This window comes from Beta vulgaris, chromosome 8 (assembly GCF_026745355.1).
Source record: "Beta vulgaris subsp. vulgaris cultivar EL10 chromosome 8, EL10.2, whole genome shotgun sequence".
Taxonomy (NCBI): Eukaryota; Viridiplantae; Streptophyta; class Magnoliopsida; order Caryophyllales; family Amaranthaceae; genus Beta; species Beta vulgaris.
The window spans coordinates 37,320,925-37,344,315 of record NC_079209.1 but is presented as its reverse complement, the minus strand read 5'-3'; the positions used below and the strand labels follow the sequence as shown (position 1 = coordinate 37,344,315).

General features: G+C 33.8%; 1 protein-coding gene across 2 annotated transcripts; it reads right to left on the bottom strand.

Moving 5' to 3' along the window:
• Positions 1-2,497: 2,497 nt before the first annotated feature.
• LOC104901396 (uncharacterized) lies at positions 2,498-16,220 on the bottom strand. 2 transcript variants are annotated; one of them, XM_057391032.1, is made up of 6 exons: positions 15,956-16,220; positions 15,801-15,871; positions 4,961-5,009; positions 4,672-4,805; positions 3,433-4,553; positions 2,498-2,637 (listed from the first exon to the last, which is right to left on the bottom strand). In XM_057391032.1, exons 1-5 carry the CDS (start codon positions 16,002-16,004, stop codon positions 4,536-4,538), a joined length of 321 nt encoding a protein of 106 aa, XP_057247015.1. In that variant the 5' UTR covers positions 16,005-16,220; the 3' UTR covers positions 2,498-2,637; positions 3,433-4,535. The 2 variants fall into 2 exon arrangements, with proteins under 2 accessions (XP_057247015.1, XP_048490319.2); XM_048634362.2 differs by lacking the exon at positions 2,498-2,637 and having other exon boundaries at positions 4,537-4,805.
• Positions 16,221-23,391: the final 7,171 nt, after the last annotated feature.

The window sequence follows — 23,391 nt, the reverse complement described above, 5'->3', positions numbered from 1 at the left end:
CCCACACTTTTTATGTTCTCACCACTAAAGGAATTGACTGGAAATTTTTCCTCGTACACAACACGCTTGATATTAGAAACAGCAACTGGTTGAGGTCTAACAATGTGTCTAGGCCTAGCCTCCACCATTAATGCTTGCTCAACTGTGGATAGAGGCTTGACTTGACTAGTAGCACTTTGAATGAACTCAACTATCCACTTTTTCTTAGGATGTCTCATCAACATAATTTTCACCTCTCTTTGAGGAAGAGATATAAGAGTATGTCATCAATACAATGATCACTACAGCCACAAAAAGAACATCCACCAGAGAAAGCTTCATACCAAATTACATACCCACAACTAATCCTACCAGCTTGAGTAATCTCAGTATATTCCAAGTTCGAACAGTGGTTTAGAAATATCAACCCTAACACAAGCACGAGCAAAGCAAATCTTATGCCTAAGCATTAATCTAGCATCCAATTAAATCAAATAACCTACATTATTTACAGCCAACTGAATCAAAGTTAAGTAATTCAATAGAAATTCTAACACATAAATCAACATACTTGATCTCTTCAACATAGGCATCAAAGTGAGATATCCAAGGATATATCATAAACAATTCCCCCTGAACATGGTTATTATACCCCTTTTTCTTTTCTTTTTGGGTTAATTGGCTAGAACAACACCACCTTTGGCCTAAGTGCAAGAAACAACACAAGCTTAACGGGTGCAAAGCGTAGCACCAACTTAAAGGCGGGGTGCAGAAAATAGCATAAATGACGCCGGACAACGGAGATTCCACCGGAGCTAGGGAATCTCCATTATTTTAATATTTTTGTTAATTCCCTCCCCCTTTTTGTTTAGTAAGCCACTTGCCTCCTTTTTCCCCCCTCCTTTCCATCTCTTTTCTGTTTCTCTCTCTTCTCTTCTTCTTCTTCTTCTATAGGCTATTTTATGCACCTTTCAACTTTTGGAATTCGCCATTTGAGACAAGGAAGACGAAGAGCAAAAGATTCTCTGCGCACGAATCAAAATTAGAACTTCAACTTGGTGAGTTTGCCTACATTAATTTTTTTAAATTTGGGTAATTCTCTAATATGCGATGTGATAATTAGGGTTAAGTTAGATGAAATTAAAGAGGTCTGAAACATGTGTAGCTGATTGATTGCTTGAAATAAATGTGTGTGCTTGATAAAAATGGATTGATTTCAAATGGTTAATAAAGATGAAATTACATAAAAATGGTTAATATGAATTGATTTTAAAAAAAATTCAACCTCACCTTCCACTTTGAACACCCATGGAACCGTCTGCCATGGTTCCCATTTCTCTTGCTCACAGTTTGCACCATGGCTGGCAACCCATGGTGGCAGTGAACTTTCCGATGCCTTTCAACCATGATGAAGGTTGGCAGTTAAAGAAGAAGAGAAGAGAGAGAATTGGGGATTTTTATTAATTGAGATTTGGTAATTTAGGGTTTCTGATAATTGAGAAAAGGGGATTTAAAATGGAGTTGGCAATTAAAGTAGAAGAGGGAAAAAAAAAGGAGGCACGTGATTTACTAAAAAAAAGGGGAGGAATTTACAAAATTATTAAAATAATGGAGATTCCCTAGCTCCGGTAGAATCTCCGTTGTCCGACGTCATTTATGCTATTTACTGCACCCCACCTTTAAGTCGGTGCTACGCTTTGCACCCGTTTAAGGTTGTGCTGTTTCTTGCATTTAGGCCAAAGGTGGTGATGTTCTGGCCTATTAACCCTTTCTTTTTCCTTGTCTATTATTTTTTTTTTGTTCCACCCCTGTTGTCATATATAATAGAAATACTTGAATTGGGCATTATAATACTCCTTTTTCTCGACTAAATTGAATCTTGTGTACTTGTGGATATAGTTATGAGTTATCTGGTCTCATTTCTCCCTTAAGTTTTCGCTTTGTGTTAATTTTTATTTAAACCACAAAACTTTTCTAGACTTTCTAAGATAGTTGGTCTGATTATTAATCTCCAACTAAGGAGATAACTAATAAATACGAGATATTCAGTGAGATATTCAGTAACCTGTTGATCTTGGAAGTCATCCTGAAGATCACAACGTGGGGAAAGGATACCCTACCCTCCATCTTCAAGCAAAAGACTGTATCGGGACAATGCAAAATGCAAGCAGAAATCTTGGGATTCATCAATGTGAAGAGAGTACCCTACATGAAATTTGATCAAACAACCAAGTTACACCCAAAGTGGAAAGGAATATCAACAGCCCTTACATTCTGAAGTTCTGATAATGCCAGAGAAAAAAAATACTCAAAACTATCAGAAATAAAACATTCAGAACATTGGTGGAAATTTCAAGTTGATATAAGCCTGGCCGGTGAAAAGTAGGACATTGATGATCAAGATGTATATATTAAAATCAATTTTCACTATCAGAACTTTCATATGCTAGTCCTAATAATGATTTCACAGTATCATCTGCTTTGTTCACGGCTTGTTTACTCTGAAAACCCCTTTCTTCTTTATTAAGCTCCTCAACCTTGTGCTTTGATAGAGCCCTTTCAGTTATATCTGTACTTGTCTGGTTCTCGTCATGTGGGCTTGACATCCTTGGTCGCTTTGGTTTTATCTCTACCACTTTCTTTAGCAGGTCTTGTTGTCTACAAAACAATATAATACACAAACATATTAGATTCAGACTATTTCTCAAGATTATGTTTACTGATTAGCATCTTCCCTAGCATCATTTATGTTATAAAGTTTCTCACATGCAATAGGAAGCACGTTCTGCAAGAAGTGACAAGGTTGAAATATTAATTCATTTGTGATCTGCAGATGGCTAGGTTTCAATTGACATTCTGTCAGTCATTCTTAGAATCGTTTTAAATTGCTATAATTGTCGACAATTAAACCGGAATCAAATAAAATAGGGAGAGATTCAGAGAATTTTAAACCATTTTGTTGTGATGGATACTGAGTTGGATCAATTCAATTTGAGTACGACCAAACATTTTCAAATAATTTAGGCACTAACCTAGGAAAGAAGTAAAGAATGAAGTGGATGGAGGTGGTGGTTGAAGAAATCAGGTATATTAAAATTATTAACCTCATTTTGATGATATTTGTTACCCACCAGCCCACTAAACTACCACCCGTCTAGGTCGTGTACTCTTGTGATGCCCAATATGAGGGTAATAATCCCCCCCCCCCCTCCCTCAAACTCCTTGCATTATTACTACCTCATCCCTTTACCACCTCCTACACATATCTTCATTTTGTTTACTGTCTCTTCATTACCCTTAAGTCGAGCATGGCCATTAGCATGTACAAGTACCTTTCTTGATCATTTGCATTAAGTAGATTGATGAAAAGCTATAAACATGCTTACAGTTGCACTTCATGCCCACATATTCAGTACAGTTATCACAACAGCATATACCAGAAATTTGATATACCTTATCCCACTTTTTGGCTTGGGTTCAACGCGAAGAGACAAGGGAGCTGGTGCAGGTGAAGAATCCGCCAAATTCGCAGCTCTGTATAAATTAGTCAAGGTGCACAGTAATTTTGCTACACTCAAACGTATCAGAGGGCATTATAACAAGTGTAGAAAGGTCGTCAAGAAACAGGAAATAACTGTCCCAAATTAGTGCCTCATTGTTAATCATGGATGTAGCCACCCCAAATTTTATAAAAGACAAGTTAAAAAAACTAGCGAAGGAATAAGATATCTAACATCAGAAGAAATGAGATGCCAAGTCCCCTCCATCTTTTGTTCTAACGATGCTCATTCCACTTCCAACTTTTGGTGAACGTACAAAGGACAAATCTGTCGAGAGCATCTAGTAATACACCTAAAAATTATCTGAAAATCTGCCATGAAAATTAAAATAAACCTCATACAAGAACATTATCCTTTTTCCACTAAGATGGACAGACACAAGAACATTATCCTTTTTCCACTAAGAGCACCCTTTTCCAATGCGAGGGTTAAAACTCAAAACCTTTTTACATGCATTATCCTGAAAAAGAAAATGTTGCTACCAACAGAGCTTTAACTGTTACACAAATAACACAATCTAGTTACAAATCACAGAAGGCTATAGAAGGAAGAGATTTGGTGAGTTATGTTGCCATACTTCTGGATTTGCAACAGCAAGCAAAAAGATAGCAGAAAGACCGAGCAATTTAAGAAAAGAAGTTATGTACAAAACCATATGCAGATTCTACTAAAGGGAACAAACACGGCATACTTCAGCAAGATAACAATCAGCTTCTGACTAAAGTATCGCACTCAACATATTAGCCATATGAATCTTAAGAAACTTTGGAACTAACCACAAGGCACACGAAATTCTTCACAAAATGATCACAAAACTTGTGGATACAGAGGGAAATGAGCTCAGGCGAGCGACTCAAGTACAAGACCTAAGCTATAAAAATTGGAAATAAGCTCAAGTCAGCAACATAAGTACATAATCTGAGCTTGAAGAAATTGAAAATAAGGTCCGGCCACTAACATAAGTACATAACCTGAGCTTGAAGAATTGGATATAAGCTAGGCCAGCAACAAAACCTACATTGAATAAAAAGTGATTTCATGTTCTTCAGGGTTATTGACAATGTTTAATCTCCTTACCGATAGCATTTTCATCATATTCAACAAACTAATATTATATCACACTTTCAGTTACTTTTTTCAGTAAAGGCTCAAAGGATATCTTGAAAGCAGCAAATGCTCGTTTCTCAGTGCGACGCAAAAGGCGCTCCGCGTCTTCCTCAGCTTCCATCTGCTCCTTTAGATAAAGAAGGTCATCACTGTCCAATGCTGCATAGAAAAACTCAACCAAATTTTACAAAGCATTCAACAGCCAGAATTGCATGGGGAAAAAATTCCCTCTCACTAGGAATAAAATACTTTTCTTTCTTGCTTGCTAGCGTATCATTTAGATAGATGCATGCAAGGTAAGAGAAAGAAATTACCGCCTCTTCCATGAAGGTAGCCTCCACGCTCTCCAGCAACTTCTTGCATCTGCTTTGCCAATCACCCGAAAGGAAAAGCCAGGATCCCTGTCGGGGCATGTTATCAGAAAACTCCTGACATTTCAATTTAAATTTACGAATTCCTTCGCAATTAATTTGGAATGTTCACCCTCCATCATTGTAACAGACAAATCCCTTTTCCCACAATTTCTCCACTTCTCAACTATTGAAGATATTCTAATTTCCCTAAGAAACAGCAAATATAAACTCGGCATCAACATACTTTGTGATATCTACAACCAGCCGCTATGGCAAAACTTTCCAAAGCAAGATCCATGTAAAGATGAGACACACATATCCTCACATAATACTTAAAGACCAGTGATTATGATAACAAAACAATAGAGAGACAATAAAGAACACGAAAGAGTATAAATGCTTATGCAAAAGATAGTTAAGGTTACCTAATTCTCCTACAAGCCAATTTAACATGCATAACGTTCCATACTAATAGCTATGCCCTAGCATCCAAAATCTCTTAGAGAAGCTAAGTGATACTCTCCAAGTAGCAAACCCCTTTACTATAGCCCTACACACAAAAAATCAATAAGGGAAAAAAGGGAAAAAGAATAGCTTGGAGAACTTCTTTCTGGACAATATATTTATGGAAAGAGACCGTCAACCATTTACAGGCTAGGGTTTAAACCAAAAAAAAACCCAAATCTGGCAGGTTTCACTCCCTTGGTAACATGACTAAGTACTTTGATTTAATTTACTTCTATTTGTAGACTAATAATTTTTTCAATTTGATAAGGTGAATTACTTTATCACTATTCTACAGGGGAAGGGTGGGGGGGGGGGGAGGGGAGGACACCAAAAGAAAAAGTAAAAACAAAAATAATTGAGAAAGTTCAAATTAGTGCCTCGGCAGGTGTGCCTAAAGGAAATGGGTCAACTAAAATAATTGAGAAAGTATAAGGGAAGAGGAGGCCGGGAGGGACATCAAAAGAAACCGACTACTTTAAAAGTATTATCATTACAATTACACCATCAAATAAAATCTCTATTCTATAAGGGAAACCTTGAGGACTTTAGTGTCTCTACGAACTCTCTAAAATACACCTATGTAATTAATATTTAAATTGCTAAAGAAAGTCACTGCTTTAGTCATGAAATAAATTCTTAAAGCTATTGTTTCTAACAATTATGTTTTTTGTACATCACCACACGCATTACAGGCATATATAAATTTTATTCGAGTCAAGTACACAGCTGGCCAGCTGGGTACTAAACTTTACCTTTTGTTCCAGTCTGAGTACTCAACTTTCAGAAGTTCTAGTTTGGGTACTCAAAACTAACATATGTTAGTTTGATACTGAATTTTGATAACTTACCGTTATCAGCACCCCACAAAAAGAAAAAAAGGTGACATGGCAAATTTGTCTCTCTCTCCTCTAATTTCTCTCCCCTATATTCTCTCTCTTCCCCTGCTTAAACTCCGCTGCCATTTCTTCTTCTTCTTTTTTGTGATTTTTTGTTTGTTTCTAAAACGCCATCTTATGTTTCTTCAATCTCTGAATATCTGTGTGTAAATCTCAATCTCTGAATTTTTAGGTTTGAAATTGAAGACTCACACTTCAGGATTGGGCAATTTTAATTTTACAACTTGTGTACTCTGCAAGAGTTAGTATCAAGCAATGAATGAAGTCATATCCCACAAAAGAAAGGATCTTTAATGGAAAAACCCGGTCAAAAGGAGATGGGCAATTGAAAAATTAAAATTAAAATAAAACCATGAACAAGAGGTGAACAAAAGGATCTTGGACTAATCTTCTCACTTTCTCTCTCTTCTTCAAATTCATTTTGAATGTTTTCTGTTTGACTCAAATCACAAGATATCAAATTCAGAAATTCTTATTTTTACTCTGTTTGTATAATGGAATTTTGTATAATGGAATTGAGCTTTCTATCAATATCATCATCATCATTATCACCTTTTGTTTCTTTTTTTTCATCATCTTCTTCTTACTCTTTGTTTGTTGTTGTTGATTGTTCTCGTGAATTTTCGCATTTTTCTTCTTGTGACAATTGTAACATTTTGTTTGATTCTCTCTCTTTCGAAAATTTTTCCAAACAATTCGCCAAAATCGCGTGATTCTCTCTTTTTTTTTATTACAATAATTTGATGACTGAAATTCGACTCGATATTCACACTAATTTTCATTGTAAATTGTAGAATCTTTTTTTGTACAAGTCCTATAATTCATGATGATGTATGCTTCATTGTCGTTGTTTGCTTTACCAAAAGTGAGCTGAAGATGCTCATCTTCAGCTGCTTCTACTTCCATGGCGGCGATTTCTTCAAGGAAATGTTCCAGTAATTTGATTTTTAGGTAACCACTTGAAAATCTCTCTATTTTTTAGTTGACAAGTAAATTTTTTGTTCTTTTTTTGGTTAACTTAATTGCCGCTGTTTACTTTGGAATTTAGATTTGTTGATGTATTTGTTACTATGTTCAATTTGATGCTTGTGTTCTCAGAATTCCAGGAAAGTTATTTAAAAATTATAAAAATTAAGCAAAGAATATGTAATTTAAGCCACCTCACCTTTTTCCTTTTTTTTGGGTGCATATAACAGTAAGTTATCAAAGTTCAGTACCAAACTAACAAGTTTTGAGCACCCAAACTGGAACTTTTTAAAGTTCAATACCTAAACTGAAACAAAAGGCAAAGTTGAGTACCCTATTGTGTATTTAACTCGACTTTATTCTATCAGTCAACTCTTAAGAAGCTTGATGTCCAAGTAAAAAGATTGAAATATCCTCACTCACATAGTAATTAATTCAAAAAATGATGTAAGCATTATTTAATGAACAAGTTTGACTACATTAACACGTGATTATTTAATATTTGCTATATAGAATTCATGTCAAATTTTTCTTACAAGGAACTATAAAAATATCTTTTCTTACGTATCATTTGAGGTTATTAGATATAATAATACAATTTTGCTAGCTATTTGATTTCCCACGCATACCTGGCTATAGATACTTTATCTAAATTTAATAACATCAAGTAATCCCCAATAATAAACTGCTCTACATGCCTAAGGGTTCCCTGGTGCAAGACTTCACTCCTTTATAAAATTTATTCAAAAAGCCACGAATTGATCTCCATGTGCGTTCATAACTTCATCAAGAAATGTCTTTACGTTTAAAACTTTACCCCATGACAAAGTAAATTGAAGCTAGCTTATTAATGTTGGAGCATCGCCTATTTAAGTATTGAGCAAGGAGCTAATGGTCAGACCTTTACATGACTATCATAAATCACCAATAACTAAAGCCACTCAGGTGTCAGGCCCCAGCAGAAGGAGGAACTGGGGAGCAAGTGAACTGGCAGTGGCATCAGAAATGTCCTTGGAAAAAGAAATCAGAAGAGCCTCTATTTAAAGCTGAAAATTCAGAAGATAAAAGGAAATATCTTCGAACGACTCCGTCATTGGAGCTATAAACTTGAAATGAACTACAGAGCACCAAAAAGATTAATCTAATGAACATCATATTACACAAAAAATAATAATATCATTTAGCAATCCCACCCAAATGAAGTCCAGCAAACTGAAGGAGCAGATATTGGCAGAGGCAGAAATCAGATGTGCTCTCATGTCAAGCTGAAAGTTCAGAAGAAATAGAAGATCTTTTGTTCCACTCAGTGAATGAAGCTATAAACTTATAAATGAATTACAACACCTAAATTATTACTGACTAAACTTCATATCAGAAAGTGACTGATCTCATGTCCCCAACCCTCTCCATCCCCGCCCTCCCTTGATAAATCGAGAAAAAAAGGATTTCTAGAAATAACCTACTACCAGTCAAATTCTAATTCATACGAGCTTCACACCTAGAAAAGAATCCAACTCAAGAAGTAATCCCTAAAAATCTTAAGTTTGTTAAAAGACAAAGTTTAAAAGTTTTCTTGTATCCATTTGCAGTGAAGGTTTCTGTTTATTGTTTATCTTAATAGAGTAAGTAACTGAGTCAAATGGAAGCAGTTATTGAAACTTGAAACTGCAGGAGTAAGATTGCATACAACCATTCATTCACCTGTGCTGCCCCAATGGAAACAGTCAAGCACTGTAGAGTGTAGACATGCAGCAAATTTGATGCAGTTATTTGAACTTTTCGCTCGAAGCCCTATGACTTAAAAATTTTGACGACATTTGCAGGTTTTTCTAAAGTACACTCACAATCTCACATATAGCATGATAATGTCTAGCAATGAGGATCTCAAGTAGGTCTAATACTGGAGCTTCTTATATCTTTGAAGATATGAATTCATTATATGCCTAAAACGTTCTAGTGAAGTCTTCAGAAAGATGTTAAAATTGAGCTCTGCAAGCAACAAGACAAGGGAATAACATCTCACATGGCATTACCTGTTTCTAGATTTCCAGTGAGAACTGACAAGAGGCTTCTCTAAGTAAACCATAATGGATTTATTGTCAGCCTGTGACCAAGGCAGAATTTCTTTCCCTCTGAAATCTTAGGACCTATTCTCTTCGGCAGAAAATAGTTGAACTGATCTAAACAAAATTGAGCTAAATTGAACTAAAATGAAATGAAATGAAATGAATAGTGATATGTGAGAGTAAAAGTATTGTCCACGACTGAACTGAACTGAATTGAACTGAATTGAGCTCAACTGAAAATAAGCTGGGGAGAACAGGCCATTAGCCTTGTTTGTTTCTTCAGGCTCTTCAACATCTCAAATTACAATCAATATGTCAAAGCCTAAAGATGTCACCATTTTTGTTCTTTGCACAACTTTTGCATAAGTTAGCTAAAATCCCATGTATAACTTGGTAAGATCACGCTCAAAGGAATATGTCCTTAAACATCCCGGCAATTACTAAATACAAATAGGAATATTGTTATGAAGATAATAAAGTCAATTATTTTAGTAATCGTATTTTCTTGCTAGAGAATAAATCTGATTAATAGGACAATATTGATTGGGCCTATAACTAAAATAGATTAATCTTATGAGGTCACGCAATGTAGCACAAGTTGGACAAAGTAATCCAAATCCAGTTAGGATTAGGATTGGGTCGGTCCAAAGGGGAATAGGAGGAGAATTAGTTCTCCTAACTAGCCTATAACTCTTCTATTATATATAGGATATAATATTAGGGTTTAGGTCATCAGTTAATCAATAAGTTTCTTTTCAGTTAGGATTAGGATTGCCTTCCTCTTTAATTTTTCTTAAAATTACAATTTAAAATCAAAGTAATCTTTATTTAACAATTAATGAAAGATTTAGGAAATAATTAGGTCATAAAATCCGAAAATTTTCTGGCAGAAATTTTGAATCCATCAACAACTTCTAAACAAATTTTAAAGGTTGTTGAGATTAGATTTGAATGAATAATCTCCATTAAATATTAAATCTATCAAGAATTCAAAATAAGGCAAAAAACAATTTATATCCAAAAAATTCAGAAAATTAATAATTAAATTCCGAAAAATTCGAAAATAATTTTTAGGGTGATCTACTGAATTATCATAACAAATAAAATCAAATATTGTAATTGTTATCCTTAAAATTTATGAATAATCAAATTAAACATAAAATTTAACCATAATTCATTAATAATATGATTCAATTTCGAAAATTAATGGAAAAAATCCAAGAATTATTTCCAGCTATCATAATATTTACATCTATGTGGGTGATGAGCATTAGATTTATTTAACAAATTAAAAATCAAATCTTTAATTGTTAACAAATTATTTCAATGATTAATCAAATTAAACATTAAATAATTTAAATCTAACAAAAAAAATTATAAAATTCCGAAAATTTAGAGTGAATTAAACAATTTATTTCAACCATCCTATAAAAAATTCGAAACTTTATAAAATTATTGAAGCATAAATCACAAATAAATCAATTATTTATAATTTTCAATTAATTAATATCAAATATTAATTACGCAAATTTAAGTCATAAATAAATCCTCCCTCAATTGGATGAAAATAATAATTTTGCATACAATAAAATGATCATGTGAATATTATGAATTAGGCAATACTGATACCACTGTAGGAATATATAGATGCAAATAGCAGAATTTCGTGAAACAATTTCCTAACATCTATCATAAGATCGCAGACATAATCAAACACATGAATCATTCAATAGGGATTAAGCATTAAACCTTTGTAGCGGGATTTCCCTGTTGTATGCAAGTTTCGAAGATCCAAGAGCCCAAGTGTTGCTCCTCTATTCAGTCCATGAGCACCAGCTGAACACCAACTTTTGCTAGAACAGAAGAGTATAAAGTCTCTTGCTTTTGATGGTATAGGCATCGGTTTTAGAGGGAATAGATCTAAGGTTTCACTTTCTCTCTCTAGTGAAAAGAAACTGATTAATGAATTCAATTCCCTAAACCCTAATATTATATCATATATATAATAGAAGAGTCATACGCTAGTTAAGAGAACTAATTCTCCTCATATTCCCCTTTGGACATGCTCAATCCTAATCCTAACTGGATTTGAATTACTTTGTCCAACTTTTGCTACACTGTGTGACCTCATAGGATTAATCTATTTTAGTTATAGGCTCAATCAATATTATTCTATTAATCATATTTATTCTCTAGCAAGAAAATACGATTACTAAAATAATTAACTTTATTATCTTCATAATAAAATTCCTATTTATATTTAGTAATTGTCGGAATGTCGAATGACATATTCCTTCATTGAGGCCATGAAATCTAAAATGGATTCCATGTCTAAAAATCAAGTATGGGACTTGGTTGATTTGTCTGATGGGGTAAAACCCATTGGATGCAAATGGATTTTCAAATTGAAAATAGACAAGGATGGAACATTAGTGTTTTCAAAGCAAAGTTAGTTGCGAAAGGTTTCAAGCAAATTCATGGTATTGACTATGATGAAACTTTCTCACCAGTAGTCATGCTGAAATCTATTAGGATAATCCTTGAGATTGTTGCTTTTCATGACTATGAAATATGGCAGATGGATGTCAAAACCGCTTTCTTGAAAGAGGACGTGTACATGACACAACCTCTCAAGGGAGGGTATGCAAGCTTAAGAAGTCTATATATGGACTAAAGCAAGCATCAAGGAATTGGAACCTTAGATTTGATGAGACACTCAAGAAATTTGGCTTTCTTAGAAATGAAGAGGAATCTTGTGTATACAAGAAGTTAAGTGAGAGTAGTATTACTTTTCAAGTCTTGTATGTGGATGACATACTTCTCATAGGAAATGATAGAACCATGCTTGAGTCAGTCAAGGAATGGCTTAAAAATTGTTTCTCAATGAAAAATCTAAGAGAGGCAGAGTACATAGTGGGAATAAAGATCTATAGAGATAGATCTAAAAGGTTGATTGGGCTTAGTCAAGAGACTTATACCGATAAGGTTCTTGCAAGGTTCAAGCTGGAAAACTCCAAAAGAGGTTTCATTCCCATGGAACACGGCATAACACTTAGCAAGGTGTCCTTCAAGTCTTGATGAGGTCAAGCGTATGAGTAATGTTCCTTATGCTTCTGCAGTAGGATCCATTATGTATGCCATGATATGCACTCGATCGGATGTTGCATATGCTTTGAGTATATGTAGCAGATACCAGTCACATCCACCAGATGTGCACTGGATTGCAGCGAAAAATATCCTTAAGTACTCACGAAGGACTAAGGATAATTTTTTGGTGTATGGTGGAGATGAAGTGTTGGTTGTTACTGGATACACCAATGCAAGCTTCCAGAGTGACAAAAATGATTTTCAATCTCAATCTAGTTTCATATTTTGTCTCAATGGAGGAGTTATGATCAAAGAGCTCATTGGTGAGGTTGGTGCAGTTCCTAGCATTGAGAATGGCATTGAGTTGTACTGTGACAACAATGGTGCCATTGCTCAGTCTAAGGAACTCAGATCGCACTGAAGGTCCAAACATGTGCTCAGAAAAGTCCATCTTATTTGAGAAATCGTTGGTAGAGAGGATGTGAAAGTAAGCAAGGTTCATACTGATCCTCTGACTAAACCGCTTGCTCAACCTAAGCATGAGTGTCATACTAGGTATATGAGGCTTAAGCATATGGGAGAATGGCTTTAGGTTGTTTACTTCATATTTACAATTGTAAAGACATTGATTATGCTTTGGATGTTTATCAATAAAAATTTGTTTCTTATTTGATTGTTTGGTTTAGTATTAAATAAAATGTCCAAATAATTTGTGTTTTCAAATAGGATTATCGAAAACGTTTTGATAATGGAACCCTATAAAGTGAACAGAAATCACAATTTATTTTAAGTCCCTAGTCTAAATCACTAAATTGGACATAAGTGATTTATTTAAAAGACTAGTATATAATTACTTGATAGCTGAGTTCTATGGGCTATGGAGACATGGAGATGTCTAATTGATTATATGGATGTATAGTTGATACATTGAGACTTGACCTGATTAGATTCTAAAAGTAGAATCAAAGTACTATATTTAGTGGATTCCTTAGACATGAGTATGTCTTAATAACCACAATATAATTAGTTTAACTTTGACACTGTTAAACGTCGCGCCGTAAAAGGAGGTTATAAAGGCAGTGATCAAGTGAGCTAAGAATTGAGTGGGAGTTATGGTCATACAAGAGTGGATAAGTCCTCCTACTTAATAGATATGGTGTCTGGCCCTCTTCATGAGTGACTGAATATTTGCATGGCCATGCGAAATAGGATTAAAGAGTTAATCCTCATTTGAGCAGTTGGAACTCAAAGATCAAGATCATAAATTTGAGAATAACATTGTGTTATCAAACTTGACATTAAGTGACTTAAGGAATTTAACATTGCGCTCTTGTCTTCAGACAAGTGGGAGATTGAAGGAATATGTCCTTAGACATCCCGGCAATTACTAAATATAAATAGGAATGTTATTATGAAGATAATAAAGTTAATTATTTAAGTAATTGTATTTTCTTGCTAGAGAATAGATATGATTAATAGGACAATATTGATTGGGCCTATAACTAAAATAAATTAATCCTATGAGGTCATAGGGTGTAGCATAAGTTGAACAAAGTAATCCAAATCCGGTTATGATTAGGATTGGGCCGGTCCAAAGGGGAATAGGAAGAGAATTAGTTCTCCTAACTAGCCTATGACTCTTCTACTATATATAGGATATAATATTAGGGTTTAAGTGATCAGTTAATCAATCAGTTTCTTTTCACTAGAGAGATAAAGTGAAACCCTAAATCTATTCCCTCTAAACCGGCGCCTATACCATCAAACGCAAATGACTTTATACTCTTACGTTGGTGTTTAACTGGTGCTCGTGGATTGATTAGAGGAGCAACACTTAGGCTCTTGGATCTTCAAAGCTTGTATACAACAGGGAATCACACTACAAAGGTTTGATATTTAATCTCTATTGAATGATTCATGTGTTTAATTATGTCTGCGATCCTATGATAGGTGTTAGGAAATTGTTTCCTGAAATTCCGCTATTTGCATCTATAAATTCCTACACATGCTAACCTACGTGCTAGTCTTTACACAAAATAAAGCCAACTTCACCTAGTGGTTTAAGGTTCAGCAGGTAAGATTAGATTTAATATGCAAGAAAGCTCTTCAAAATAAACCATACCCCAATTGAAGATAAAGGGGTTGTGGAGAGATCTAATAATTACTTGCATTCCAAATTTACAGTGGTTTTTGCTTTACAAAGTTAAACTCTAACCAACTTCTTTAGGAATACATTGTATATTGTTAGTTTGTTACATTCCATATGGTAGAGTATAAACACAATAATACTAACTCCCTCCGTATTTCTCAAATACTCCTTCCTTTATAGTTGTTTCTCTCTCCTTACCCTCCATTTCTCTCACTAACTTTACCCTAATTCCTTCACAAAGTTGAACCCTAAGTCCCTAACCAATTTCTTTAAGAATACGAGGTATATTGTTAGATTCCGTATCATATAGTATAAGCACAATACTCCTAACTCCCTCTTTATTTTTCTCACATACTCCTTATAGTAATTGCTTCTCTCTTGTTACCCCATCTTTTCCATTTTTCTCCCCAACTTTACCCCAATTCCCTTGATTTTGACTAAAAACCAAAGTGTGCAAATCATGGTGAAACGCAGAGTTTACTCTTTATCCATCTCCCGTATGATGTATCCAGTCTCCACTATCTCTTTAACTCACTCTCTTGTTCCATTTTCTCTTCTATCCTATCTACCAAAAAGTCCACATTTCTACTAAGAATTATCCAAATACACGCCACACCGACCTTTATTCAAGAATGGAGGAAGTAATTAATCACAACGACAGTGGAAAGGGTATCCTTGTTCATCCCATTCTTCATCCTAACATTATCTTCATAATGCATGCAAGTTAAAATTCTACAGAATTCAGAACTAACAACAACAACAACTAAGCCTTATTCCCAAGGTGATTTGGGGTCGGCTAACATGAATCGTCAACTGGAATCGTGACCAAAGGAGATGGCATCGTCAAGAGTGATAAAAGTTTTTTTTTGTTGGGTTAGTTCTAAATTCTGTAAATTCAGTAATTCTACAGAATTTAGAACTAACCCAACAAAATACTCTTCAAATATTGGAAAACAATCCTTAATTTCAATGGCACCGACAGCAATTTAGAAAAATTTAACAACCAATGTTCCAAAAAAAAACACTAGCAATTGTTAGACCCAAATAATTTGATACCAAAACAAAACAAGCAAACAAGAAAAAAAGAAAAACTAATTGATTGAGAGAGAGAGGAGATGCGACCAGCTAACCTTTGCAACCATACGTTGGAAAGTGACATCTTCATCATCGATTTTATCTTTACCTTTCCCCGATTTTTTATCTGTCAACACAACAATTACGCTTCATTCTTCAAATAAATACAGCACAAAAGAAACCCAAATTCGAAGGAAAAAGAAAGCAAAACCTTTGGGGTCTGAGAGGTTAGTGTACTCCCGAACCTCTCTTCCCGCCATTGCTGGACCTCGACGAAGAGTAGCTGATTGTGAATGGGCGGATACACTTTACTGAATTTGGGATGTTTTTGATTTTGCAAAAGTAGAGAAGAGAGGGAGAGCGCGTATTTTCTTTTTCTTACCTGGAGGAGAGGAGTATTCAACTATCCAGTTTCTATTCGTTCATCACACGGCCACGGGTATGATTAGGGTCTAGGGGGTGAAACCGTGAAAGTTAGGGATACGGTTTGTATTTATGTCTTGTTCAACTCGATTTAGATAAAAGTTATAATTATAATATTTCAATTCAAATTCAAAAAATTAGTATTTGTGTTTTAACCGATTCAACCCATATTTTGAGACATTAATGTTCGGTTTTTTTGGATTGAATTGAACTGAATTTATTTGAATTAAACTGAATTTGTTTGACCATGAACTGAATTTGTCTGAACTAAACTGAATTACATAAACTGAATTGTATGAAAACTGTGAGAAGAAACTAACTAAACTGAAGTGAACTCAAATGAATGAAAGTTGTGAGAGGAAACCAACTGAACGGAATTTATCTAAACTGGACTTAACTTTTAGTAATTCATTACAAAAGAACATAGCCTAAATTGGATCCGGTCTAAATTATACAATTTTTTTAAACTCACGTTATTCAATGAAACAAATTTCACGCGAGCATCAATATAAAATGTTTGATGATACAAGTAATTAATACAATCCTGTAAAAGTTCATCAATAAACTACTGATAACTAATAATTCATTACAAACTCATAATTCATTACAATAGAAGGTTTAGTAACAGCATAACAACATGTTCTACTACATCACAGGTCCAACTTCATAGCACCAAGTCAGGGTTTTAATTTTTGTGAGAAAGGAAGGGATGCGGGACCAATTGGGAATTTTTTTTAAAAAATATCAGTTAAGTCCAATCATAAAAAATAAATATATGACTTATTTACTATCAAGTTATTTTGAATTTTGGGATTCAATCACCCTCAATCCAATCCAACCAAAAAATCGGATTTTTCAAAAAAAAAAATAAAAAAGATGAATTAGAATCCAATACAAACATAGTTCGGGCCAATCTGGATTACTAATTCGATTTAGATTGGATTGGATTTCGATTTTCATCCAAATAACTTTCACCTCTAGACATAATGGTACTTTTCAGATGAAAATTTTGTGGATAACTATCTTTTAGCTACATTTTGTTTATTTATTTACCTTTTTAAAAAAATGGTGTATACCCTTGTCTTTTTCAATTTCTACGTTGTGTCCCAACTAGGCGTGAGCAATACCAGGTAGCCGGTGGAATTTTGTAGACACAGACTCGAAACAAAAATCTGCGGGTCCCAAAATACTAGAACTGGAATTGAAACTGGTCCAACCGGGTACTACATTTTTGGACCCAGACTTGGAACCGTTGGGTACCGGGAGCAAAACTAGGTATCCGATTGTCAGTTTAAATCATACAAAATGGGTATATTGAGCTATGAAATTCAAAAAACAATTAAAAGAGCCTAAAGGCCTACTAACTTTTACTTATCAACTTTTTACTTAATTATATATGGGTCATCTAACCAACTCACATATGCCAAAAATATATTTCACAGGATACCATGTACAGGTTACTTGGTCCTAAAATCGATTTCACCAGATACCAATACCCAAAACTGGTTATACCGCGTACCCACTAGGTACCAGGTACGTAAAAATACTACCCATACTTGGAACTGTATGCAACTGTGTCTCCTTTCTTTTGGACCCGAACCCAGTTGAATCGGGTCCGGATACCCATAATTTTTGCTCGGCCCTAGTCCTAACCGTTGTAAAATTCAACACGAATTCCCTCAACTTAGCTTTTTTAGTGGACAATGTCCCTCGTGATTTTGGATATGATTAATTTTATCCAATAGCGGATCCAAGGTGGACATACCTATGTCATGACCCTCCTCGTGATCCTAAATATCTACAAATAGTATAGTCCCCCATAAATTTATGAATTTTATGAATATATTTTAGTATATATAGTTATATTTAAATATAATTTAGTTTAAAATTAGTTATTTATTTAAAAGGTTGACTATTTTGTAAGTCAAAGGAATTATTTTAAAGATTTAAGGAAGTTAAAATATTTTGTTAAGGCATGCTTTGAAAAATATTTGGAATACTAATTGGATTTAAAAAATGATTTTAAATGGGGTTGAGGAATCCCAAATACTAATTGGACTAGGAAATGAAACTTCTAGTAATGTTAGGAGTTTATTCATCAATCCTATTCGTTGTTTTATTCTACTTAGGATCCAATTGCCTTTTCCTAAACCCAAAAGAAAAGCTTGCAGTAGTGGAAAAAAGCCCATCTGATGCGGTCAAAATCGAACTTACTAATGTGGTTTTGGTCCGTATCAGATAGGCTCGCAGCATATCCAAATTATTTATTGATCTGGTCCAAAACTGGATCAGTAAATGATTTACTGATGCGGTTCTTAAGAAAAACCGCATCAGTTACTTATGTTAACTGGTGCGGTTTTTCGTAGAACCGCATCAGCAAGTCCAACTGATGCGGTTTTGTACAACGACCGCATCAGATAGGTAATCTTGAGGGTAAAAAAACAAGCACTTTAGTATTTATATTTTTATATTTAAACCCAAATGAGTTGGAAAATGATTTGACTATTTAAAAGGTTGACTATTTTAAAAGTCAAATGAAAGTATTTTTTCATGGCTTAATTTAATTAAGCATGTTTTAATAAAAGTTTTAAGTACTAAATTATATTGAAAAAGAAGTCTAATGGAACTAGGAACTAAAATCCTAAAAGGATAAAAAGGAAAAAGAGTCATGTTGATGATTAAAGTCTTAAGTTATTTATCTTGATGATCATCAAATTTCATTAAACCTTATCTCTTTTTCCTAAACCCAAAAAGGAAGCCTTTATATAAATATCTTAATACCCAATTATTTTATCCTACACAAATTATTTTTTCCCCACATTCACACGCAATTCACATTTTCCTTCTTCCTCTCGGTTTTCTCTCTCCTCTTCGTCCGTCGTTCTTGGTTCTCTCTCAAATCACTTTTCTTCTTCTTCAAGTAACGTTTCTTCTTCAATAAGAAACGTCACAAGCCTTCCTAAAGATCTGAATTTACTGTCGTCGTGCTGCTGTTGGTGTTTGTTGCTGTTGGCGCTTTTCCTCCTCCTCTTTTGTTGGCTGTTTTCTTTTCTTCCTTCTTAAGATTCCATTAAAGACTATATTTTTTATGTTTTCTATTGTTATTAATCATGTTTATTAGTTTTAATTACTGTTTTTAATAAGTAATTTCTGTTATCTATAAGTCATAATATAAAAAAAAATTCAGATTTGTTATTATGATTAGATTTTTAGTTTTAATCATGAAAATATGAGTTTTTAGGGTTTTAAATTGCTAGAAAACCATAGTAGCTATTATGTACTATGAGATTAATTAGAAATGATTTTAATATGTTATACATGTTTTAAGGAAGTTTATTAAATTTTAAAGTTGCTGTAATTTCAGAAAGGGTTTAATTATGGAGTTTTTAAGAGTTTTTAATTACTAGAATAGTAGTACTATGCTAGGAATTAAAAATAACGCAAGTTTGATATTATCGATTTTTAAACGTGTTTTAAGGGGGTTTTAAATTATTTAAAGCTGCTGTAATTTTTATTTAAAGTTGTTAATTTTGGTTTTGTTGTTTTCTAGGCGGAGAATATTTCGTAGGGAACTTTTAAAGAATTAAAAGTGGCCTACATGCTAGTTTACACGAGGTACGTATAATTACGTGCTATGTGATTAGTATCATGTTTAAGAGATTTGTAGTATTATGTATAGGAACTTATTATGTTCACATATATATGATTGCTAGTATACTTGATTATTACATGTTTTATGCCTTGTGTGCAAGCATGTGAATTGAGATTATTTTTGAAGTATTGGATTGTATGTTTGTATGGATTATTTGATGCAAGCATGGAAAAGAAAGTTATTTATTAATTCATATGATGAATTGATATATGTTATTGAGAATTGAATCATGTTGTTCATGTATTCTTTGATGAGTATTATTTTATTATCTTATGAGGACTGTGGACCTTATTTGGTAAGTTGGAAGTATACCTATATAAAGGTAAGTTGGTTTGTTGGCTAGGTTCAACAATTAAAATGGATTAGATTAAGAAGAAAGTGTTCTTGGATTGTAAGTTATGATCACTTGTTAAATCCTAAGATAAAAGAAGCTATTTGTGATGTTTTGATTGTTTAAATGTTGCTTGTATATGGGGTGTCATGACAAGTAAAAATTGGTAACTAGTAAAGTGAAACGAGAATAGTTGTAGATTCTAGACTGGTGCACGTCTAGAGTTGGACGTTGGGAGTTAGGGTTATGGTGAGCGTGCCATAGCTTTTCGAGGATGGTTGATCTCCATTACTCTTTTTAGTCAAAGGTTCCTCGACATCGTAGGTCACTCGGGAATACGTAGTTGCTCACGTATTTCGTCTTCGTAATGAAGGCTGGTTGGTAGGACAACTCATAGTCCAATAACTATTCCATTTAAAGTAATAAAAAGATGTTTTGAGTTTAGTTCAGTAAAAGTTGCCTGCAGATTATTATATGATTATTTATTTTTTGTTCCTACATGTTATTGTTTAGTATCATGTTTAAGATTACTTATGTTTGATATGTAGTACTCAGCTTTGCTGATTACGTACTTTATTTGTGTGTGTGATCATGGCATTGCCTTATTGATCCTGTGATGATCCTTATGGTGAGCAGAGTCGGTAGAGCATTGACATTACAGGTTCGCAGATGTGCATCATTGGGAATCTGGAGTGGAGAGACTGTGTATCTAGCATAGTTTATTTTCTGTTTCTTAGGAACATGTTTTATTTCAGTTGGTTGAGTTATTTAAGTTAGTTTGTTTAAGTTCTAAACATTTGTCATTTACTTCTTGAGTTTTAATAAAGTTAAAGTTTAGTTAATTGTTTTTCCGCTGCAAAATTCTGAATAAGCCGATACGTTATCACACGGGTGATAATGCTTTGGTAATTCTCTAAGTTTTATATTATAATGGTATTTCTGAAAAGAGATAATTATCGGGGTGTTACACTTTATCAAAGCACAATATTGTGCTTTGTATAAAGTACTTTTTTGTGTACTTTGTAGAGGCTAGAGGCAAAAATCCAGCCAAATTGAACATTTACAAATCCAGCCAAATTAAACAAAAATCCAAGAAAAAAAGAAAATTAGATTTCACAATCCAACTATGTTCAATCTACAACAATATAGTACGATAATTACACAAAAAAACTCAACTTACACTGGTAGAATAATTGATTATTGCTGCGGTGATATTGTTGCAGTTTTACCCATACGCAGCAATATATTATGTAAAAAGAAAAGGAGAAATATAAAATAAACATATTGATGCTGTTTCGGCCGAAAATCGCAACAATATGATTTCAACAAAAAATTTTAGTTTTAACTATTTGACCAAATATATTGCTGCGGTTTCTGACAAGAACCGCAACAATAAATTAAAATAACATTTAAAAATTATTATTTAAACCTATTGCTGCGGTTCTTACACAAAACCGCAGCAATAGGTTTTAAAATTAATAGTAAAATAAAATAGTCGATTTAGGGTTTCATGCACTCCTCTAATCAGTTTCACTCTTCCTCTCTCTCTCCTCATCTCTTCTAGATTCACGCTCACTTCTCTTCCTCTCTCTCTCCTCCTCTCTTCCAGTTTCACACTCTCCTCCTCTCTTCCTCTCTCTCTCCTCCTCTCTTCCAGTTTCACGCTCTCCTCTGTTCTTCCTCTCTCTCTCCTCTCATCAATTTCACGCACCCCTTTCACTCTCTCTCGTTCTCTCTTCCTCTAACCCTTTCATCCTCTCGCGTAGCTTTTTCGCCGGTCGCCGGTCGCTCACCACATTCGACCTTCGTTCGTCGCAACGTCAGATTCGTTCGTCGCAACATCAGATTCGTTCGTCGCAGCATTTGAATTCGTTAGTCGCGTCGTTGTTGCTGAAGATGCTTTTCAAAAACAACGGCATTGTTCGCCAGAATTTGCCTGCGTTACTGAAGATGCTTTCCAGAAACAACGACTTCGCTCGTCGTCGGCCTGAGGTCTCTTGTCGTCGTCAGCGTTTGACTTCGTTGTATTTTTCAGATCTAGTGATGGTTATTTTCCAGATCTGATGTTGTAATTTTATTGGATTTTTTTAATTTTTTAGAATGAATATAATGTTAGTTTTTTTTTTTATTTTGGGTCTCTTTTTGTATATTTTTTTGTATATATCTTTCTTTTATATGAGTTGAATATTTTAAAAGTTCTTTATCATTACTTAATTTGTTGTGTTTTATTTTTTTTCAGCATCTTTTTTTTCAAATTTGATGGCAAAATACAAATTTTTTTTACCTGTATTAGTACCTATTGCTGCGGCTTTGACTAGGAATCGCAGCATTAGGCCAAGATATTGTTGCGGTTCCTAGTAAAAATCGCAGCAATACTTTGGACTTTTTTAATAAAAAAATAAACCTATTGCTGCGGTTTTGGCAAGGAACCGCAACAATATCTTGACCTATTGTTGCGCTTTAAAACTGCAACAATATATTAAATACCTATTGCTGCCCCCTTAATTGCTGCGCGCCCAAAACTGCAGCAATATGCCACTTTTTAACCGCAACAATAAGCATTTATTCTACTAATGATATACCACGATAATTACAACAATATATGTACAATAATTTCAAAAAATTACAGAGGAATAACATGAATACAGAAAATTATACATAGAAACAACAGAAATAGAGAATTGACATAGAAACAACATTTTAACATAAATACAGAAAATAAGTGTACAAATAATTAATATATATAGAATTACAAAAAATATGTGTACAGAAAATTAACGTATACCATCCGAATTAATATATGCACAGAAAATTACAATACATATCCAAAACCAACAGCTAGAAAAAACCAAAATTAAGCAAAACTTAAGAGCTTGAAAACGAAAAAGGGAAAAATTAAGACCTACAAAAACTAAATCAGATCCCAAAAAAAACGAAAAAATTAAGAGCCTGAAACAAAAAAAAATAGAACCAAAAATGGCAGCCCAAAAGACACAAATAAAAACCTACATCCAAAATCATATCCAAAACTAAATTCCAAATAAAACGAAAAAATCTGGTAAAAAAACGAAAAGACAAAGAAATCTGGTAAAAAAACGAAAAATTGAAGAAATCTGGTGAAAAAAAAAAGAAAAAAATCTGGTACAAACAAACGAAAAAACGGAGAAAAAAACAACAGCTATAAGCAGATCCAAAACTAAATCCCATCAAAACTCAAACAAACCAATTTTGTTCTTCGATT

What these genes read in the sequence shown, in the direction of transcription:
- LOC104901396 (XM_048634362.2), bottom strand. Translation starts at nt 16,004, where the DNA reads ATGGCGGGAAGAGAGGTTCGGGAGTACACTAACCTCTCAGACCCCAAA. An exon ending in TAACCTCTCAGACCCCAAAG is followed by an intron (nt 15,872 to 15,955) that starts GTTTTGCTTTCT and finishes TTGTGTTGACAG; the next exon opens with ATAAAAAATCGGGGAAAGGT. An exon ending in TCCAACGTATGGTTGCAAAG is followed by an intron (nt 5,010 to 15,800) that starts GTTAGCTGGTCG and finishes TTGGCAAAGCAG; the next exon opens with ATGCAAGAAGTTGCTGGAGA.